The sequence below is a fragment of the Heteronotia binoei genome, chromosome 5, assembly GCF_032191835.1.
Source record: "Heteronotia binoei isolate CCM8104 ecotype False Entrance Well chromosome 5, APGP_CSIRO_Hbin_v1, whole genome shotgun sequence".
Taxonomy (NCBI): Eukaryota; Metazoa; Chordata; class Lepidosauria; order Squamata; family Gekkonidae; genus Heteronotia; species Heteronotia binoei.
The window spans coordinates 130,250,814-130,270,316 of record NC_083227.1 but is presented as its reverse complement, the minus strand read 5'-3'; the positions used below and the strand labels follow the sequence as shown (position 1 = coordinate 130,270,316).

The 19,503-nt window shown below is 46.0% G+C and overlaps 1 protein-coding gene across 2 annotated transcripts in view; it reads right to left on the bottom strand.

Annotated features, from left to right (window-relative positions):
- The window catches only part of KLHL3 (kelch like family member 3), an 80,511-nt gene that overhangs the window by 6,711 nt on the left and 54,297 nt on the right, over positions 1-19,503 (bottom strand). For both annotated transcript variants that reach the window (XM_060240413.1, XM_060240414.1), the window contains exons 8-13: positions 10,970-11,119; positions 6,927-7,044; positions 6,009-6,206; positions 5,345-5,446; positions 4,032-4,160; positions 2,017-2,157 (exon numbers count right to left, since the gene is read on the bottom strand). In XM_060240413.1, the coding sequence (XP_060096396.1) occupies positions 2,017-2,157; positions 4,032-4,160; positions 5,345-5,446; positions 6,009-6,206; positions 6,927-7,044; positions 10,970-11,119 (838 nt within the window). The remainder of the gene's footprint in view (positions 1-2,016; positions 2,158-4,031; positions 4,161-5,344; positions 5,447-6,008; positions 6,207-6,926; positions 7,045-10,969; positions 11,120-19,503) is intronic.

Here is a 19,503-nt window from a genome sequence, read left to right as displayed (position 1 = left end):
CACAAAGAACAACAACAAAAAAAGTCTCCCTGGCAGTGGAAAACCTTGCAAATAAATGATTTTGAAGTAAAAAATCTGCACTAAAGCTCAATGTTTTCCATGTAATCATAAAAGCTAAAAACATATAATTAAGAAGAAAGGCAAGATTCCCTGGAAATCACATTATATGCTATATTCTACAGTAGGTATGGCTATGGAACACGAAAGTGGTGGTTCGTTGGTTTGCCTGAATTGGTGGTTGAGTTTGTGTTCTTAAAAAATTTTCTGAACAAACTGTAGTTTGTTGATTTGTTTGGTTCGGGAGGGCTAGAATGCACTGGTGTGCTGCGAATGTGCCCGGGGTGATGACATCACCCAGAAATGACACTATTGTGCTGGGCGTGTTTGCCAGGTTGATGTGCCTGGCATGGTAGTGTCACTTCCGTGTGATGTCTGTGAGCGAGAGACCCCCATTTTCACTTATATACGGACATCGTGATCACCCATTTGGTTGCCAGGGTGCCTGGAGTTCCAACTCACACACATCTGCTCTGAGACGTGGGTTTTACCTGCCATTTTCTAAGGGACTTATGTGGATACGAAAAGCCTCGCTTTACAGCAGCACTCCCTATCTCTGAAAGGGTGCTAACTAGAAGTACAGATGAGCTCCCTGCCGCTCTGTGTGTGCACAATCTCGGCCGTCACAGTGGAAGAAGTCGCGCCGCCAGGAGCTGTCCAGTTAAACAGTTTCCAGCCGTTTCCATGAAAATCATGTTCCAAGGCTAACATCACTAGCGACCATTTTCCTGCACTGCCAGACTCCATCACTGAGAAACGAGAGGCTCACGTATCCAACAGTTGCTTTAAACATCTGAATAAGGCAAATGCACTTATCTTAAGTGTGGATCCTGCCGGACTGCCCAAGCTTTTGTCAAACGGAACTCTAGACAAAGGATGGTGCCAGCCATAGGACTAAGAAGAGGAAGACCAGCCTTAACTCAGAGCCAGCACTATTGTGTAGATGGGGTGTCACCTTAGATATCAATTTGGCTCTCTATTGTCACTTTTAGATAAATTTGTATAATCCCCTCCACCCATGCCTTGCCCAAACCATCACTTTGGAGTCTCCCCTTTTTCTGAGGTAATACATCATGTGATGCCGCATCATGTCCCATCTGACCCCGTGTCACAATCCTCTGGACCTCCTACCCCCTAAGGGCTCAAGGTAGACTTTATAACCTCTGACCCAACACCCCACAAGTGTGCATCTGACAGTACCCCTACCCTGCTGTTTAGATATGCCCCAATACCTGATCAGGTGTGGTTCCCCCCCCCTCCCCTCCACATCCTTTTTGTCGCCATTGGAGGCTTCCCTGAAGACTACGATAGGTAAATATCACCCTGTTCGTCTATCATTGAGTTACCCTTCTATCAATTTCATATCTGTTTTCTTAGGCCTGTATGTGTGTTGTATGATTTTATACTCTTGTATGCTTGTCTTTATTTTATAATAAACCCCTTGATTATTAGACAATATCTCCTTGTTATTGAGTGGCTTCCAAAGGAGAAACTTCTGTATACATAGATTCTGATCTCGCTAAAGCCTAATTGCCCAGCCTCTAATTCCCCAAAACCTAATTTTAGGGCAATTCAAGTAACATGTCATCACATCGGAATGTTGGGGTGCACAAGGAGGATCCCCTGCCAATAACGACACAGACAACTGCCCAAAAAACCAAGCTGTTTTGTTTTGTGAGTTGTGCATAGCAAGAGTACCCAAACTGATTCACAACGAACCTTGAATTGGCTATTTTAGGCGCAAACTGCGATTCGTACTTCAATTCATGCCCATTCCTATTCTAGAGTTCTTGTTGCCAGTACAAGTACACATACGTAAAACACATAGGTTCATATTTGCTATTCAGACACTTATTTCTGTCTTTTTTACAGATCTCTTCAAAGCTGCCTGTCTTCATTTTTAAGGCAGAGATCTCTAAACGCTCCTTAAAACATTGAGACATCATTAATAGCAACTACCTGCATTTCTTCTACACATGTTCATGTCAGCCACTTGTTTCCAAGTATTTGTTCCAGGATCATATACTTCCACGCTCTTCCTTACTAGAGGACCATCATGGCCCCCTGTTGCATACAACTGCCCGCTGAGGACACCAACACCTGCAAAGTACAGCACACCATTAATGAAGCCTTTTCTGTACAGGCCATTCCCATTTGACAATGTCAGACAATGCCCTCGCCATGTATTACAGTTACACATTAAGAGAAATCCTCTTGCCAGCTCAACCTTTTGAGCTGATACACTGAGACAAGTGCTAACACAGGGGTGGCCAAACTGCAGCTCAGGAGCCACACACAACTCTTTCACACATACTGTGTGGCTCGCAGAGGCTGAGGAGGAACTTAATGCAAGCTAACTCTCAAGTAAGTGTGCATAACATCAGGATCTCAGTCAGCCTCTGAGTGCTATTTCTGCTATGTGTGAAATGGAGAAGGAAGGGGAAATAGGAAGGCTTACACACTCTTCTCCTCCACCACAGAGGTCAACCAGAGACCTGGAGGCAGGGAAAGAAAATGCAAGCACCAAGGGAGAAAAGGAAGCATGTAGGAGAGGGAAGCCACCAGCCATGCTGCCAAGTCCAGCTGGACATGCACTCAGGATTCCTGCCCTTCCCTGCTGGATGGACAGAGTAACCCAAATGCAGCCACCACCAAGAAGGGCAATGAGATTGATAGCAGTGAGTGAGAGAAGGAATATGAGAGGGCAAGCACCATTGGTAGCCCTTAGCTCAGAGAGCAATGACGGTGGGAGGACTGAGGGGTGATGGCTGCCCTCCCCGCCTCTGCGAGATGCACTGATAGAAGAGGCTTGCCTCCCTCCCTTAGCTGGCTGGCTGGTGCAGGCCTGGTAGCTGGGGGCTGTGGATGGTAGAGTGACATTGTCCCCTGAGCACAAGGGAACTGCTGCATCCCTGGGCTTTAGAAGTAAGTGGGTTAACCAGTCTCCCGCCAGGTTCTGGGCAGCTGCAAAAGTGGCAGTGAAGTTGTGTTGTCCCTTGGTTCACCTATAATAACAAGTCCCACCTTTTCTCAGGTGCCTACCCCCCCCACCCCCCATCAGCGTGTCACTAGAAGGAGGGATGGAATTAAAGGGGGTGGTGAGGGGTTTCCCTCTTAATTTTATAGATGCTGTAGGAGCTGTATTTACTAACCTTGGTGTCAAGGCAAAAAAGAGATGCATAATGATGCAAACAGCCGTCAGTGATTTATATGGTACATGTGTGTTTTCTTCTCCCACTGGTGCAAAAAAATAATTCCCGAACCTTTCCCTCTGCTGGTCTTAGTTATGTTAGTCCCAGCTTTTGTTTTTTTTTTTTAAAGTCTCCTTCTAGCTTGGTTGTGTTGTACCACCCATGTACTAATCCAACATTTTAACCATTATACCACACTTGCTATTTTGCTGACTTTTGAAGGCACAAGCATCCAGCAACTCTCTTCCTTGCAGGACTCTCAGCACTGCTACTAGAATTACAAAAGCTTTGCCTGTTATCCAGCTATGAATAGCGGAATTACTGGCTTGAAGTATCTGGCCAGAAGGTGTGTGTAAGGTAGTGTTATTCTTTGTTTATGTTTGCACTGTGATTTTGGTGTGCTATTTCTGATTTTATAATTGTAAGTCACTGAGTCCTGCTATGCTGAAGAAAAATATTTCAAATAAATAGTCTGCATTTAATATTGGTCTCATGTCAATATTTAACAAATATATACTACTAAATGCAGCCACCTGTGCAACGTTCCCTTCAATCTAACTCCAAGACGACTTGGTGTTGGTGCAGATACATGAATTCAGGTTTACAGCATGCATGAATCTCCACAAGAATGACAGTCAGAAAGGGAAACCACAGAAAGATATTTTCTAGTGACCTGAAGCCTATTGATTCCCGAAATAAATTTATACTGTTCAGAGACTTAGGGATGGCAAATGCTGAATTATGCACAAAGGTGAAGAGATGGGGGTTTGCACTGCAGAATACCTGCACCACTACGCCGAGTACTCATATCTGACACATAGGTCCACTCATTTGTAGCTGGGTTATACTGCTCCACAGTACTAAGGCACTGGCGTGATGCTCCATCATAACCACCAACAGCGTACAGTTTCCCTAGAAGAAATGAATATGTTGCATTGCGCATCAACAGCAATACTTAAAAAGAGAATGCATATAGAAAGGTTGTACTTTACAATAAATATTTCGTGATGGTTGCTGTGCATCACAAGAAAACTGGAAAAACTTCACCTGACTTGACCATTACCAGTATAGATGCACAGATCAAAAACAAATGCAGAAGCTTTTACTAAGTGACAAATTTTCAAGAAGCACTAATTAATAGAAACTGTCACTCTTGTTTTTTCCCCTTACAAAGGGGGAATGCAAACTTATCTCCCATTTATTCCATTTCTTAAAAGAACTCACTATATCCAATGAAGTTTTCATGTTGCCACAGGACATCACCTGCCTGCATTGAGACATGCACGCACACCCCTTGGCACTAAGGAAACAGCCATACTAAGAAATATTTGGTGAAATCTGAACAATTACTTGGCTGAGCAAGTGTTTACTTATCTAGGATTCCTCTGTAGACACAAAGACATGGAATTTTAAGAGCACTGAGAGCACTTCATTTACAGAATGAAGCAGAAGTACCCAAGTTCCTGAAGTGGAGAGACAAGTAGAACATTTCCTCCCCCCCCCACCCAAGAAAGTGAAAGATTCATTTCACACTAGATGGAGGTGTTTCTTGTTTCCTTCATGCTGCTGCAGCAAATAAAGCTGCTCATCATGTAAAATGCTGAATCACAGCTCACATCATCAGGTTTCAGTGAACCTAGAGTCTAGGGCCACAGCAATGCTTATATCACTTATGATTTATGTTCCCCAAATGCTCCTATTGTGGTGATCTCCATAAATATATTTTTGTTTTGAATCCAGTGGTTTCAGGGGCACAGCATATTAGTCTACAAATACTGTTCAATATTTATGAGGCACTGCGTGGTGCAGATTAGGATTCATACCTGCACAGACACCCTGATCGCTGTTCAGCCATACAGTGAAACATATTAGCATGACAAAGAAGAGAACACTCAAACGTGACAAGTAAGTCTGCAAAAGCATACCTCAGTAATCAACGAGCGTAACCAACTGCAGCTCAAAGAAGAAATTTCTTTACAGAGCACTTAGTTCCACCTGACAGTTTTTAAGAAGCTGAGCTTCGTTTACTGTTTTTCAGGTGCAATTTTACACCCAATAAAGCTCCTGTGCCCAAAATAGCAATTTGTTGTTCTTACCTTCCACGACTCCAACTCCAACACTGCTCCTTCTTGTATTCATGGGTGCCACAAAGAACCACTCGTTTGTTTTATAGTTGTAGGCCTCCACAGATGCCAACCCTATTTTCAAAATGACATCAGAAAGGGTTTTCTGGTTCAATAGTTTAGAAGAGTGAAGTGTCCTCTGTGTCACAGGCACCATCTTGTCTTAATGGCCCCTTCCCTTCCAAGGAAAAACCAAAACCCAAGCTGACAAGTCTGTAGCCAGGAAGCTATCTGGACACTAGAGGCATCCTGGCAAGGCCTGTGGCCAGTGCTAATAGACTTATGATGTGAATCTACATTGGGGAATTACATCACAGTTCTCCTCTCAGTTCTTCCCAGAGCAATGGATTCTAAAAGCAACACTTTAAAAAGAAGACTGGCTTCTAAAGAAAGATGGCATTCTACTAAAAGATAGCCTCTGCAGTGCTAAGGTATCCTTTGAGCAAATTACATCTGTTGCACACACCTTCCAAAGAGATTGCAGTTACATTAAGCCAGGATACAACTGTACAGACTGCCTGTTTTTTTACAAAACAGAAAAGTCTGAAATTCAGTGGCAGGAGTTTAATGAAGACCCAAAGCCTTAGTAAAGTGTTTCAGGGATCAGGACTGCTTTTGTCCTTGCTCAGGAACCTACCTGTACTTCCATCAAATCCTCCAACAGCATACAGAAGCTCACTTAGCACAGCAGCCCCTAAAGTGCTCCGTCTTTCTTGCATGCTGGCTATTGACGTCCACTGGTCTTTCACGCCATCGTATACATCTACTGTTCGGACTCGTAACGAGCCATTAAAACCTCCCACGGCATACACTTTGCCTGCCATGAAAACCACTCCTGTTAAAAAACAAATGGAGAGAGATTTTAGGCCAGTTTTGCCCAGAGTCCTGATCACATTATTTAGGTGGACTTCATTAGTTAAAGCATACTGAACACCACCAAGAAATGTTCTAGCATGGAAATGGCTTCCTATGGAAGCTGTAATGCTTACCACATTGATGAGCTCCATCACAAAGGAAATTTTAATGCCAGGAAAGCACATTCCTGAAGGCTGCTGCCATCATTTCTTCTAATCCATGAGGGGAAAGCAAGCTTTCAAAGGGGATGGCCTGCACATAGGGTCACCACAATGCAAAAAGCCACAAAGTAATGTGGAACCTACGTGATGAGCAGAAGCATTTCACAGCAGGGCTTCTGGGGCAGGGATCATATATTGTGCTTATGGAAATACAGATTTGCCACTCAGTAAGGAGATGCATGCGATAACAGCTTCCACTTTAAATTTGCAACATGTACAAAATGTTTGGTTGTTGCATTCATATTGTACATTTTAAGGTGTATTCTGAAAACATCTTAGGTGTCCACACAAAAAAACAAATTTATAAAATGGCCTTCAGTGGCTACTGAAGATGTCTAAAAGCCAAATTCTAACCATTTCTATTGTTTTCCATTATGTGGCCTAAATGTAATATTTCAGAAAACAGACCATTTAAAATGCACCCCAAACAACATATATTTGAGATTCTGACTTAGGCCATCAAAGAAAGAAAAAGTTACCTGCTCTACACCTTCGAGAAGGAAGCTCAGCTACCTGATCCCATCTTTCCTCTTCAAAGTCGTAACACTCCACACTCCGAATGGCTTTGGGTGCTTGCCCACCCACTACAATCATGACCTTGGTTGAAATGGGAGGAAAAAATTACAGGGTAAAGGAAACTGGAGTACAAATGACAGCAAGTAGACATTTGAAAAACAGAATCCTTGATCTCCAAAAGCTAGCAGACCACACAACAAAATCAGGACCACCCATGAAAACCGAGCATTATCTTTAGAAGCACAAGAAATGGGCATCTGCGTAACATTACCTAAAGGTTGCTGCATAAAACACTGATTGCAGCCTTTGGGCACAAACTAGGCACTCTAGCTTTCACAAGTTATCCAGCATGTTTTGCAAAAGTAATTAGTTCAGATCCCAAAAGAGCTACATTTTCACTCAAAATCCGCGATAACATCCTAGAAGCATATGAAACTTCTAAGAACAATAGGAGCACTGGTGGTGCTTAATATCAGGAGATACTTGTCTTAACACAGGGAGATTAGAATGTAACAAAAATAATGAGGGAGGGAAAAAACAATTCAACAAGGTCTCATGTTCACTTATTTTCATGTGAATGTAAAACCTGCCTTTGAATTGCTAGGGCCACAAAAGCTGACATTGTCCAACACTACAGAGCTTCTTTACAGCATGGCTGATCTAAATATTCACTGAGTTAGTTCCTCAGGGCAGACACTGTTACATAAAGTTCTGAAGACATTTGGGATTTCTAAGCGGGGATGTAATGGTAAATGCTAACAAGCTTTAGAGTACTCACTTTTTGCTTCCTTTGAACTATTCAGGCAACACAATGCCTCCAACAATGCAAATATCATGGCAGAGAGAAATTCATAGCACACAGAATAATTTCAGTGGGTTCTGAAAAACTCTGTGGTTGTTCTGCTCTTAAAAAGATTGACCTTAGATCCTATGGGTCTGTCCAATTACCACCCGGTTTCTAATCTTACATTTCTGGGTAAGGTAACAGAGAGCAGTGGCTGAACAGCTCCAGAAATTTCTCGATGACACATCACTGTTGGATCCATTCCAATCTGGTTTCCACCCTGGCAATGAGGCGGAGATGATATTGGTCCCCCTCATGGACAATTTCCCCAGGCAGCTGGATCAACACAGGTCGACATTGGTTATTGCTTGATCTTATGACAGCGTTCAACACAGTTGATCACCACCTGCTGACTCACCGCTTTGCCGATGCTGGGATTCATGGGGTAGCCCTGCAATGGCTTACCTCATTTCTCCAGGATCAGGGAAAGAGGGTAGCACTGGGAGGGTCAGTGTCTACAAGGTAACCAGTAGAATGCGGGGTCCCTCAGGGGGCACTCCTCTCCCTGAAATTATTTAACATCTACATACACCTCCTTACCCAGTTAGTGTGGAGTTTGGGGCTAGGGTGTCATCAATATCCCATTGACACCCAGCTATGGGCGGCCAACAACATGCGATTCCTGTAAATTCAGCTGAGGTTTTGGAGGTCACGGTTGGGTGGTTAAAGCAGAGTAGGCTGAAACTGAATCTTGGCAAAATGGAGGTTCTTTGGCGGGTGGGGGGCAGTGTTGGGCTCCCAACTCCCAGCTCTTGATGGTGTGCCCCTACCATCAAGAGATTGAGCATGATCCTGTATGCCACCTTGTCTATGGAGGCCCAGAGCATGAAAGTTGCCAAGCTGATGTTTCTCTAACTGTGCCAGGTTAAACAACTGGCTCCCTACCTGTCTCTCCCCGACCTAGCCATGGAAATCTACAAAACAATCACCTCCAGGATAGACTATTTTAATTCACTTTATGCAGGCCTACCCTTGTGTTTGACCAAGATGCTCCAACTGAGCTAGAATGCGGCCATGCAGGTCCTTACAGGGACCGCTTGGATTGCACACATTCAACTTGTGGTATACAAGCTGCACTGGCTTCCAGTGGAGCACCAGATTCAGTTCAAGCTTCTGTTTTTAACCTTTAAGGTCCTTAGCAGACAGGGACCCACATATATTTGGGACCATCTCTCCCAATATGCCCCCGGAAGAGCATTACGCTCTAGCAATAAGAACCTTCTGGTGGTCCCCAGCCCTAGAGAGGCCCAACTGCCTTCAACTGGGGCTAGAGCCTTCTTGGTCCTGACCCCACCTGGTGGAACTCTGCCTGAGAACATCCACACCTTGCAAGATGTTACCTTTCCTTAGGACTTGCAAGGCAGAGATATTCTGCTAGGCATTTGGTTTAGGACAGCAATAGTCTGGCACTCTCATACCTCCCCCACCTCCCTCCTTGTTCATCCATATGCGCATTACCCAGGGGTTGGTGGATACTAAAAAAAATGTTCTGCCATCTGGATGTCATGTTGATTTATTGTTGATGTTCTTTGTATTTTAACCCTTTCATTTATTGTATATGTTCCCAATGTAAGCCACCCTAAGCCATATTTTTTAAGAAAGGTGGCCAACAAATTGACTCAATCAAATAAATAAATGCAGTCTAAAATATTGCTCCCAGGAGGGCTCCAGCAGGAAGAGGAAGACAAGGTATTTGTACTCTGCATGCAGATATCCTTCTGTCTATGGAAATGTCCTGGTGGATCCAAGCCAGCAGGTGCCAGAATTTTGCAACCACAGAAAGTATTCTAAGTAATGCCATATCAAAACTATTAGTTGGCTAACAAATCTAATCTTCTACGCATCAGTTCAAACATTCCATAACATGAAAGCCTCACACACCCGTCCATCTACAGAAGGGGCTGGCCAAACTTGCCTAAAGTAAGAGCCACATAAAAGAAACATCAGATGCTTGCAGGGGTCATTTCATTAAAAAAGAGGTGCCAGAGCTCATTAGCACAACTTATTTACATAACTCATTTGCATATGACACACACACCTAACGTTACAGAAGATGTACTAAATTATATCAGCTCAGCATCTACCTTAAAATGCTTCTTGAATTATAATTGTTATAATAAAACCTTACTTCCATCATGCTTTTTAAAATTAGTTTCTTCTACGTGGCCCCAGTGGCATGATGAAGATTTCCATCTGTCTGCTTTATATGTTTTGGTTATTTTCCCATTTTTTGTGGAGAAAATATTAGAAAGTTTGTCAAATCTTAGAGTTCAGCAAAATTCTTACAGGGGGTTTGAACAATGGAGCTAAGAAGAGCACAAAAAAATTTAGAGGGTCCAGAGCACCACTCCTGCTCAAGGGAGGGAGGGGAGGAAGGAAGGAAGGGAGGGAGAGAGATGTGGAAAGAAAGCAACTTTAACTTTAAATGCATTCTCCAAGCTGTCAGCTGGCTTGGCAAGGTTATTTAAAGAGTCAAATGCCTTCTCCAAGCTGGAGGATGGGGTGGTGGGGGCTTCAAGAGCCACGCAATATGCGTGAAAGAGCTACATGTGGCTCCTGAGCCACAATTTGGCCAACCTGATCTACAGCATCTATATGACTTTGACACAGTTCAGACACTTCACAAGCTCAAAAATCCTCTTGCCATGATAGAAGAGCATATAAAGTCCCTCTTCCAGCAAGCTCATACACAGAGTACAATGAGGGTGGTCCAGACAGCTACCTTCACACAGATTTACATTTCTCTCACACACCTCAGGAAGAAGAGGAAATATGAAATTTAGTACTCTACGGACAGACATACTTGGAGATCATCCACCTTACTGCATTACATTAGGAGCATCATGCAAGGGCATACATGTGCCCACTCTTCAACTACAGAAGAAATTTCCCAGCCCAGATGAGCATCTAAGCTGGACTGCCAAAGAGACGGCATACCTGTACATTACGACTCACGCATGTTCAAGCCTTGCAGCTATTCCAAGACAAAATGAAAGCAGAAGGACCAGAGCTGTCAGGCGCACATGCATATCTGATGCAGATGTTCTATGGGCAGTGGTGCAAAGAAATATGGAGAGCACTCTGCTACATATATGTGTTTCGATGTTTGGCAAATGTGTGAACTGAGCCTGGCCTTCCCTTTTTCAATAAGGCCTAGCTTACCTTTGGCAGACTGACTGGTGTCCTTGGCTTTGTTCTGGGATTCTTTATCAGTTGCCTTTGATCCAGAGGAAGTAAGTGATATTTCATGGCCTCAATAAGGAAGTCTTTACATGTATTATTATTCTTGATTAAAGCTTCTTCCTCAACTGTCTGAAAAAATCAAGGAAAAAAATCATTACAGCTGGCTTTCACTAGTGAAAATAAGTTGTTAGCCTCTTAAAAGTGCTACCTATGAACTTAACGCTATGAATGTTTTCTGATGTGGCAGAACGACCCTTGGCACTTACCGTGAGGGGTCCTTCTCCTAAGAGGACAGGAGGACATCTTGGGTGTTTCCCACCGTCCAATCAGGGAGGCAGGAATCTTAAAAAACTTCCCCTTCCTGTGGATGTGGGAACCACCCTCCTTCCAGTTCGGGTGACTCCGAGAAGCAGTAAAGAACTCTTGCAACCATCGCTGCTATGAAAAAAGGTGAGCTAACTGGTGGTCGGTACAAAAACTTGGCATGAGCCTCCCAAACCAACTGAAATAAACTCGTATAGAAACTGAGAAAAAACATGTAAACTACAGGTAGCCTGTGTTAAAGAGTAATCAACAGCTGTAGGTGAGACTACAGGAGAAGAAGTTAGATCCAGATACATAGCTGCTGCCCAGGGTAGGACGATAGAAGAAGGGGAGGGCAAGATGTCCTCCTGTCCTCTTAGGAGAAGGACCCCTCACGGTAAGTGCCAAGGGTCGTTCTCCCTAAGAGGCGGAGGACATCTTGGGTGCTCCCATAGCAGTATGTCATACAGGGTGGGATAGTCCTACTCAGGCAGCACGTGTTGCAGGATTCGTCTGCCAAAGTTGCGTCCGCCGACACATATGCGTTCAACTTATAGTGTCGGATGAAAGTGGAGATAGATGCCCACGTAGCTGCCTTGCACACCTCCTCTATGGAGGCATTCCTGTTGAAGGCAGCATTGGTGGCCGCACTCCTGGTTGAGTGTGCAGTGATCCCTGGTGGTACTTGAAGGTTTAACGCCTTATACGCCTCCGATATACACTGCTTGATGGCGTAGCTAATTGCTGATTTGGACATCTTCTGTCCCAGTCTAGGAGCCGCTATATTAATGAACATGAAGTCTAATTTTCGGATAGATTCAGTTTTGTAAGATAGACCTTAATTGCTCTTCGCACGTCTAAGGTATGCCATGTGCGCTCCTTGGGATGCTTGGGATCCGGACAGAAGGATGGTAAGTTGATCTCTTGACTCTGATGGAATCTAGAAGAGACCTTCGGTTGGAAGGTAGGGTCCGGATAGAGGACCACCTTGTCCTTGTGGAACACACACACAGTTCCCTCTTAACCGATAAGGCCCCGATTTCTGAAACTCTTCTGGCCGATGTTATTGCCACCAGAAAGATGGTCTTCATACGCATGAACTTTAGGAATACAGAACTTAAGGGCTCGAAAGGAGGACCTGTTAGGGCCGAGAGTACCAGGTTCAATCTCCAGGTAGGAAACCGATGTACTTGTGGTGGAGAACTCATGGAGGCTCCTCTAAGGAAGCGTCGAATATGGGGGTGAGATGAGAGGTCCACGCCGTCCACCTGCTGGAGAACTGAGGATAAGGCTGCCACCTGACGTTTGAGGGTAGCTGGCTTCAATCCAGAATGGAGACCGTCCTGAAGGAACTGTAGGATCTTGGGGACAGAAGGATGCAACGGGTCCACGGCTTTTCTCCGACACCATCTGTGGAAGGCTTTCCAGGACATGTCGTAGATCCGCGTTGTGGAGCTTTTTCTGGATGCTAGGATGGTGATCGTCACGTCACTTGCATAACCAAGATCTAGGAGAGAGCGCCGTTCAACCTCCAAGCGGTCAACCTCAGCCAGTCTGTATGAGGATGCCACACCGGCCCCTGTAACAGCATGTCTGGACAGATTGGTAAGTGAAGCGGCTCCGCTACTGACATCTGTTGGATTGATGAGAACCAGTGATGTCGCGGCCACCAGGAAGCAACCAGAATGACGTTGGCCCTTAGCAGCCTGATCCTTCTGAGCAACCTCGGAATGATCGGGATTGGGGGAAAGGCGTATAGAAGGCCTTGCGGCCAGGGAGAAGTTAATGCGTCCGTGGCCTCCGCTTGGTAGTGGTAGTACCTCGTGTAGAATCGAGGAAGCTGGTGGTTCTGAGAAGACGCAAAGAGGTCCAACACCGGCGGGCTGAAGCGTTAAGAAAAGCTTCTTGTTGGGAGACCACTCTCCCGATTGAATGCTCTCCCGGCTGAGCCAGTCCGCCTTGATATTGCAAGTCCCCTTGATATGCTCCGCCCTTATGGACTTTAGATGTCTCTCCGCCCATTCGAACAGTTTCACGGCCTCCTTGCGAAGGGAAGTCGACCTGGACCCCCCTTGATTGTTTAAATAGGCCTTGGCAGCGATATTGTCCGTTCGCACGGAGTTCCAGAAGGTTGATGGGAAGACTCGCCTCCTCGGGTGTCCACTGGCCCTGGGTAGGTATCTCGTTGAGGGTCGCCCCCCAACCTGAAAGTCTGGCGTCCGAAAGGAGCTGTATTTCCTTCTCTACGAGGAACGTTCTCCCCTGACGCAGGTTGTGGTCCTTTGTCCACCACAGGAGACTCTCCTTGACCTTCTTGGGAACAGACAACGACATAGGGCGCTTCTCCATGATCTGGATCTGATAAGGGCGCAAAAACATCTGAAGTTGTCTGGTGTGAAAAGCGACCCCATTGAAGCGCCTCCAGATTTGAGACTAGAAGACCCATAAGTCGTGCCAGGGTCTGGAGAGATGACAATGGTTCCCGCACTAACTGGAGCACCAATGCCTTGGTCCTCAGTATCTTGTCTTCTGGGAGGAAAACAGAATTCATCCTTGTGTCGATGACCATACCCAGATGTTGTAGCCTCTGGGACGGTTGTAAATGACTCTTGGGAATGTTGATTATGAACCCGTGTTGTTGAAGACAGGATATGGTGTGTATAACGTCCTGCTCCGCACTCTCCCTCGACGAGGATCTTATCAGCAGGTCGTCGAGGAAGGGGTGCACATGTATCCCTCTCTGTCTGAGGATTGCAATCAGGTTCACCAACACCTTGGTGAACACCCGTGGTGCCGTCGCCAGGCCGAAGGGTAAGGCTCTGAATTGGTAGTGAGTCCCATTTACGCAAAAAACGAAGAAACTTGCGATGTGCTGGGAGGATTGGAATGTGCAGATATGCCTCTGTTAGGCCCAGAGAAGACATGTAGTCCTGATGGTGCAGGGACTCCGTTATAGATTTGATGGACTCCATCCTGAAGTGACGGAGGTTGATATGTCTGTTTAAAAAATTTCAGGTCTAGAATCGCTCTCCAGCCCCCGTTTTTCTTGGGCACCGTGAAGAAGATGGAATAGACGCCTTGACCTCTCTGCAATGGAGGAACAGGTTCTATCGTTGCAATTTGCAGCAAATGTTGAATTGCTTTGAGGGTGATGCTTTTTTGTTCTGGGTTTGAGCGAAGAGGAGAAGGACCCCAAGTAACAAACAGGAGGTGCCCTTTTGAATTCTATGGGGTAACCCCATGAAACAATTTCCAACGTCCTTGAGGCCGCCCACGCCTGCTGGAAGTGTAGTAGACGGCCCCCCACTGGAATAGAATTCCAGTCATGCTTTGTTGGGCTTGGGGCCCTTCTCAAATTTGTCGGACCTATCGGGCTGATTCCTCTGGAATCGTGAATTGGAGAAGCCCTTTTGGAAACTCTGTTTGGACTGTCCCCAGGTTGTTCTTCTGAAGTCCTGTTTTATATTGGGATTTATATTGGGATTTGGTTTGGAGAAGCTGGAGGAGGCACGAAAGGAACCAGACCCGAAGCTTCTCTTATCGGAGCGGCGCAGATACTTGGGCATGGCCTTTTTCTTATCCCGTGTTTCCACCAGGATCTTATCCAGGGTGTTTCCAAATAGCTTTTCTCCCTGGAATGGGTATGCTGACACGATGGACTTTGAGTGCACGTCTGCCGGCCAAGCCCGGAGCCATAACCCCCGCCTTGCTACAGTGCTTGATGCCATTGCTCTAGTGAAGAAACTGAGGGCATCCAATGAGGCATCCGCTGAAAATTCGGAGGCCCTAAGGAGTCTGCTGGTACCTTCCAGGACCTGTTTATCCACGTCCGGCAGTAGCTGAGTAAGCCGTCTTATCCAGACGATCGCTGCTCTGGAAACTATAGAGGTGGCCGCAGCTGCCTTGATGGCCAGAGCCGTAGCTTCGTGGCTCCTCTTCAAGGCCAAGTCTATCTTTTTGTCCCAGTTGTCTCGCACCTAGCCATGGCCATCCTCAGCTAACAGACTGTAAGGCTGTTAGGCTAACAGACTGTAAGGCTGCGATTGGTGCATCCACCAATGGTACTTGCAGCATATCGTTAGCAAAGGCAGGTAATTCATAGAGCTTCTTGATAGAATTGGGTACCTGTCTGTTGGTACTAGGTTTGGCCCACTCAGATTTCAACTGACGCTCAAAGAACTCAGGGAAGGGAAAAACCTTTTCAGAGGATCTGAATCTGGGGAAAAACTCCGTATTTCCCTTGGGTTTGTTTCTGGGGTTGGCTAGTGGGTGGGGAGACTCCTGCTCCTCGGGTGATGCTTGTAAGTCTAGAGCAGACAGCACCTTGGCTAAAAGAGGTTGGAACTCTTCTGCCTTGAAAAAACCGTGATGAGGGTTCCGGAACTGCAACGTCCTCTATCTCCTCATCAGATAAGAATTCGCCCTCCTCCCGATCTCCCCCATAGGAATCATGAGAGTGGGTCTCAGAAATGGATCTTTCGCTCTCCATCTGGTCACAGAGCAGAGGTTTCTTTGAAGCCCTATGGTGGCTGGAGCTACCTCTGGACCTCTTTGGAGAAGGTGATCTGGAGGGGGAACTGGACCTGGGGGATCTGGGTCTCCTATGGCCAGATGCCCTGACTGCTGCCCCCACCGTCTGCTTTATTGATTCAAGAAACTCAGTAAAAAAGGAGGGCCCCATAAAGGGTACGTTACCCAAGCCCGACTGGGGCTGGCAGGTCTGCGTGGCTTCCAGCGCAGGTTGGATCACATCTGCAACTGAGTCTCCCGCCAGGAGGTTGGCATCGGGACGTTCCTGCGTCTGGAAGCTGCATGGCTGAGGTCTGTCCCCGTTTCGCGCCTTTTTGCGCTCCCCAAGATGGCCGCTGCCAGTGGGGAAGAGCCCTGACGAGGAAGCCTCCTCCGTGGCTGGGGAAGACCAGCGCCGCCTGCGTTCGCCTTTGGGTTTTCTCGCCCCTACAGGGCACGTTGCCGGTAGCCGAGGCAAGCTTAGAAGTCATGCCGGCTCCGGAGGCGGGCCTCTCGGTTCCGCGCCAGGCGTCAGGAACCAGGTCGTCGTCCATGAACGCGTCTCTTGACCGACGCGTCATTTTCCCTCTCCTCTGCGGCTTGAATGCTGTGCGCTCGGCCGCGGCTTGAGTTTAAACAGCCGCGCCGCTTCTGAAGCGCTGAAGAAAGTGGGGGGGGGAAAGGAGGCAGAGAAGCTGAGAGGGACTGAAGGACGGATTGAGAAGGCAGAAAAAGATCTGAGGTAGAATATCAGGAGATGAACAACAAGGTAGAAACTGAGGGGAAAGAAAAAGTATCTTTTTTTTTTTTTTAAGAGATAGGCAAGTAATGAGAAAGGGTAGGAACCTAGCCTAAACGCTGCTACTCCCTGTCGAGGCAGGAAATAAACTGGAAGGAGGGTGGTTCCCACATCCACAGGAAGGGGAAGTTTTTTAAGATTCCTGCCTCCCTGATTGGACGGTGGGAAACACCCAAGATGTCCTCCGCCTCTTAGGGAGAATTCATAAATCCTGTGTCACTTTGTCCAGTTCTGGTATCCGAAGAAGTGAGCAGTGACTCACAAAAGCTCATACCCTACCACAATTTTTGTTAGCCTTTAAGGTGCTACTGGAATCTTACTCTTTTTTACTGCTACCGACAGACAAACATGGCTACCCATCTTGATTTGTATTTGGACATATGGACATATGAAGCTGCCTTATACTGAATCAGACCCTTGGTCCATCAAAGTCAGTACTGTCTACTCAGACTGGCAGCAGCTCTCCAGAGTCTCAAGCTGAGGTTTTTCACACCTATTTGCCTGGACCCTTTTTGGGAGATGCCAGGGATTGAACCTGGGACCTTCTGCTTCCCAAGCAGATGCTCTACCACTGAGCCACCGTCCCTCCTCCACCATTTAAACTGGTCAGTGATGCATGCAGTAGGACACAGTAGTTTGGCATAGTCAAACATTTTATTGTGTACAAGCACAGCAATCCCATGATAAAATGCTTATGACAACTGTACTTCTTAAATATTAACACAAGGCCCATAATATGTATGCCAAAAGATAATTCAGTTCCGAACTTTACAATGTTGGAAACATGCAGTTTTGGGAAGTATATTCATATGCAGAAGTGCATGAATGTACAGCAACACATTTTATTTATTAAAAACAGTTTTATTATGCCTCTCAGCCAAATAAATCAGGCTAACAACAAAACAATGTTTAAGCATCACAAGAATAAAAAGGATACAAAGTCAATTAAAATATCCATTAATAAAAATAATACAATATAGATAGTAATAGTACAAATGGCTCCAACAGCAGGATGGGAGAGGGATTTAAAAAAAAATTAAACAAAACTAGTCACCAAAGCTTGAGTGAATCAAAACAGCTCGACCTAATAGCTAAGGCTTGAAAGGCTGGATGCTATCTATGGGGTACAAATCTCATAGTAACTGGCCTCCTACAGAAAAAGCCCTCTCTGGTAACTGCCTTCCTCACTCTGAAGTGGGGAGGGTACACTAAGCAAGGTCTCTGTAGAAGATTCTAATGTTCCACAGTATGGTTGCACTCTTGGAGAGTCAAAGATGTGGGCACCCATCAAGAGCAATGGGAAACAGAGCTCCACAAATGTACACAGTACTTTCCTGCTCAAAGTCAGTACTGAAAAAGCCCTTATTCTGCATGCACTGCCTTCCACATGAACTATGGATTGTATCCATATTAAATTTTCTGCTCACGTAAGACACTTCTATCAGTGGAACAGAACATTCCCTCCTCCCCCCTCCCCCAATGCAGACCATTAATTTCCCCCGAACACTGATCCTGGGGGAGAGGAGACCCCTAGAAATAACATGAGAGGCAAATTGGGCTGTCTTCAGGAAGAACAGGGAAATGAAGGAAATTACCATACCCCTTCCGCAAGCAGAATGTTCCGTCTAGATCCAGCCCTATGACTAGAATGAACTTGAGCTGACAGTTCCAAACACTGCACTTTGGCTGATCAATAAGTGCATGGGCTTCAAAAACAAAGGCCATGGGGTTTCTATGTCAGCAGTTGCAAAGCTTATTTCCCATTTTAAACTCTGAGGATTCAAAACAAAAAAACGAGTTGAGCAGAGGGGGGGAAGTGGCACAGAAACTATGGAAATAAATGCTCAGGGGGGGAAAAATCACTATGCACACAGCAGGGGCGTAGCTAGGGCTTTGGGGGCCTGGGGCCCAAGATTTATGTGGGCCCCCCTATGTGTGTGCACGCTGCCAGAAACAGGATATGATGTCACTTCCGGTGATGTCACTTCCGCAAGATGGCCACCACAGATAAGAATTCACTTACCGAGTTGTAAACTCAGAAGGCATTTAAAGTTTAAATCCCTTCTGAGTTCACTTGACATGACTTGGCAAGTAAACCCAGCAAGTTTTCCAAATGTGTGCCCAAGTCCCAATATAATACCAATATTGGTATTTGGGAAAAATAATGTTTTTCATATCCTGAATTGGAAAAATTTTTGCATGTTTTTCATATCCTGAATTGGAAAAATTTTTGCATGCCCCTTGAGTGAGGTGAGACACTTGATGCTTAAGAATAGGCAATAAGCACATTTGCAAGCTTCATACAAGCTTGTATGTGAGGCACATAGTCGTGGCATTGTTGCCTGGAGTTGCCTTTGCCATGGCAACCCAAAACAGCACTGGAGAGCTCCCAGGACTACCTTCATGAGACTCTGCTAGCATGTGATACTTTAAAAAAAGGATTAAGTTGTTTTGTGAATTCCACATCACTCTCTAGGACAGTGGTCCCCAACCTTCTTGGTACCGGGGACTGGCATCAGGGCTGACTCACCCACCACTGCCCCAGGGCTGGCAGAGTGGGAGCACAAAATTTGCCTCCACCCCCCGTGCCGCAGTCTCGTCACCTGCCCACCCCCCCGTGACGAGGCTTGGATTCCCCCCTCCCGCCACCATCTTCCCTCTCTCCCCAGCACTGCAATGCAGCATGGTGCTCTGTCATTGTCACCCTCCCTCCCATCGTGCCGAGCCAAGCAGCGCCGAAACTGGACCTTACCAGCTTCGCTGCAGCCACGTCGTCTAACACTTTGGAGTTCGCGCGAGAGAAGACCTCCTTCCCTCCTTCCTGGAACTGGAAGTGAGGGGGGAGAAGTCTTCTCTTGCGCGAACTTCAAAGTGTTAAATGGCACGGCCGCAGCGAAGCGTT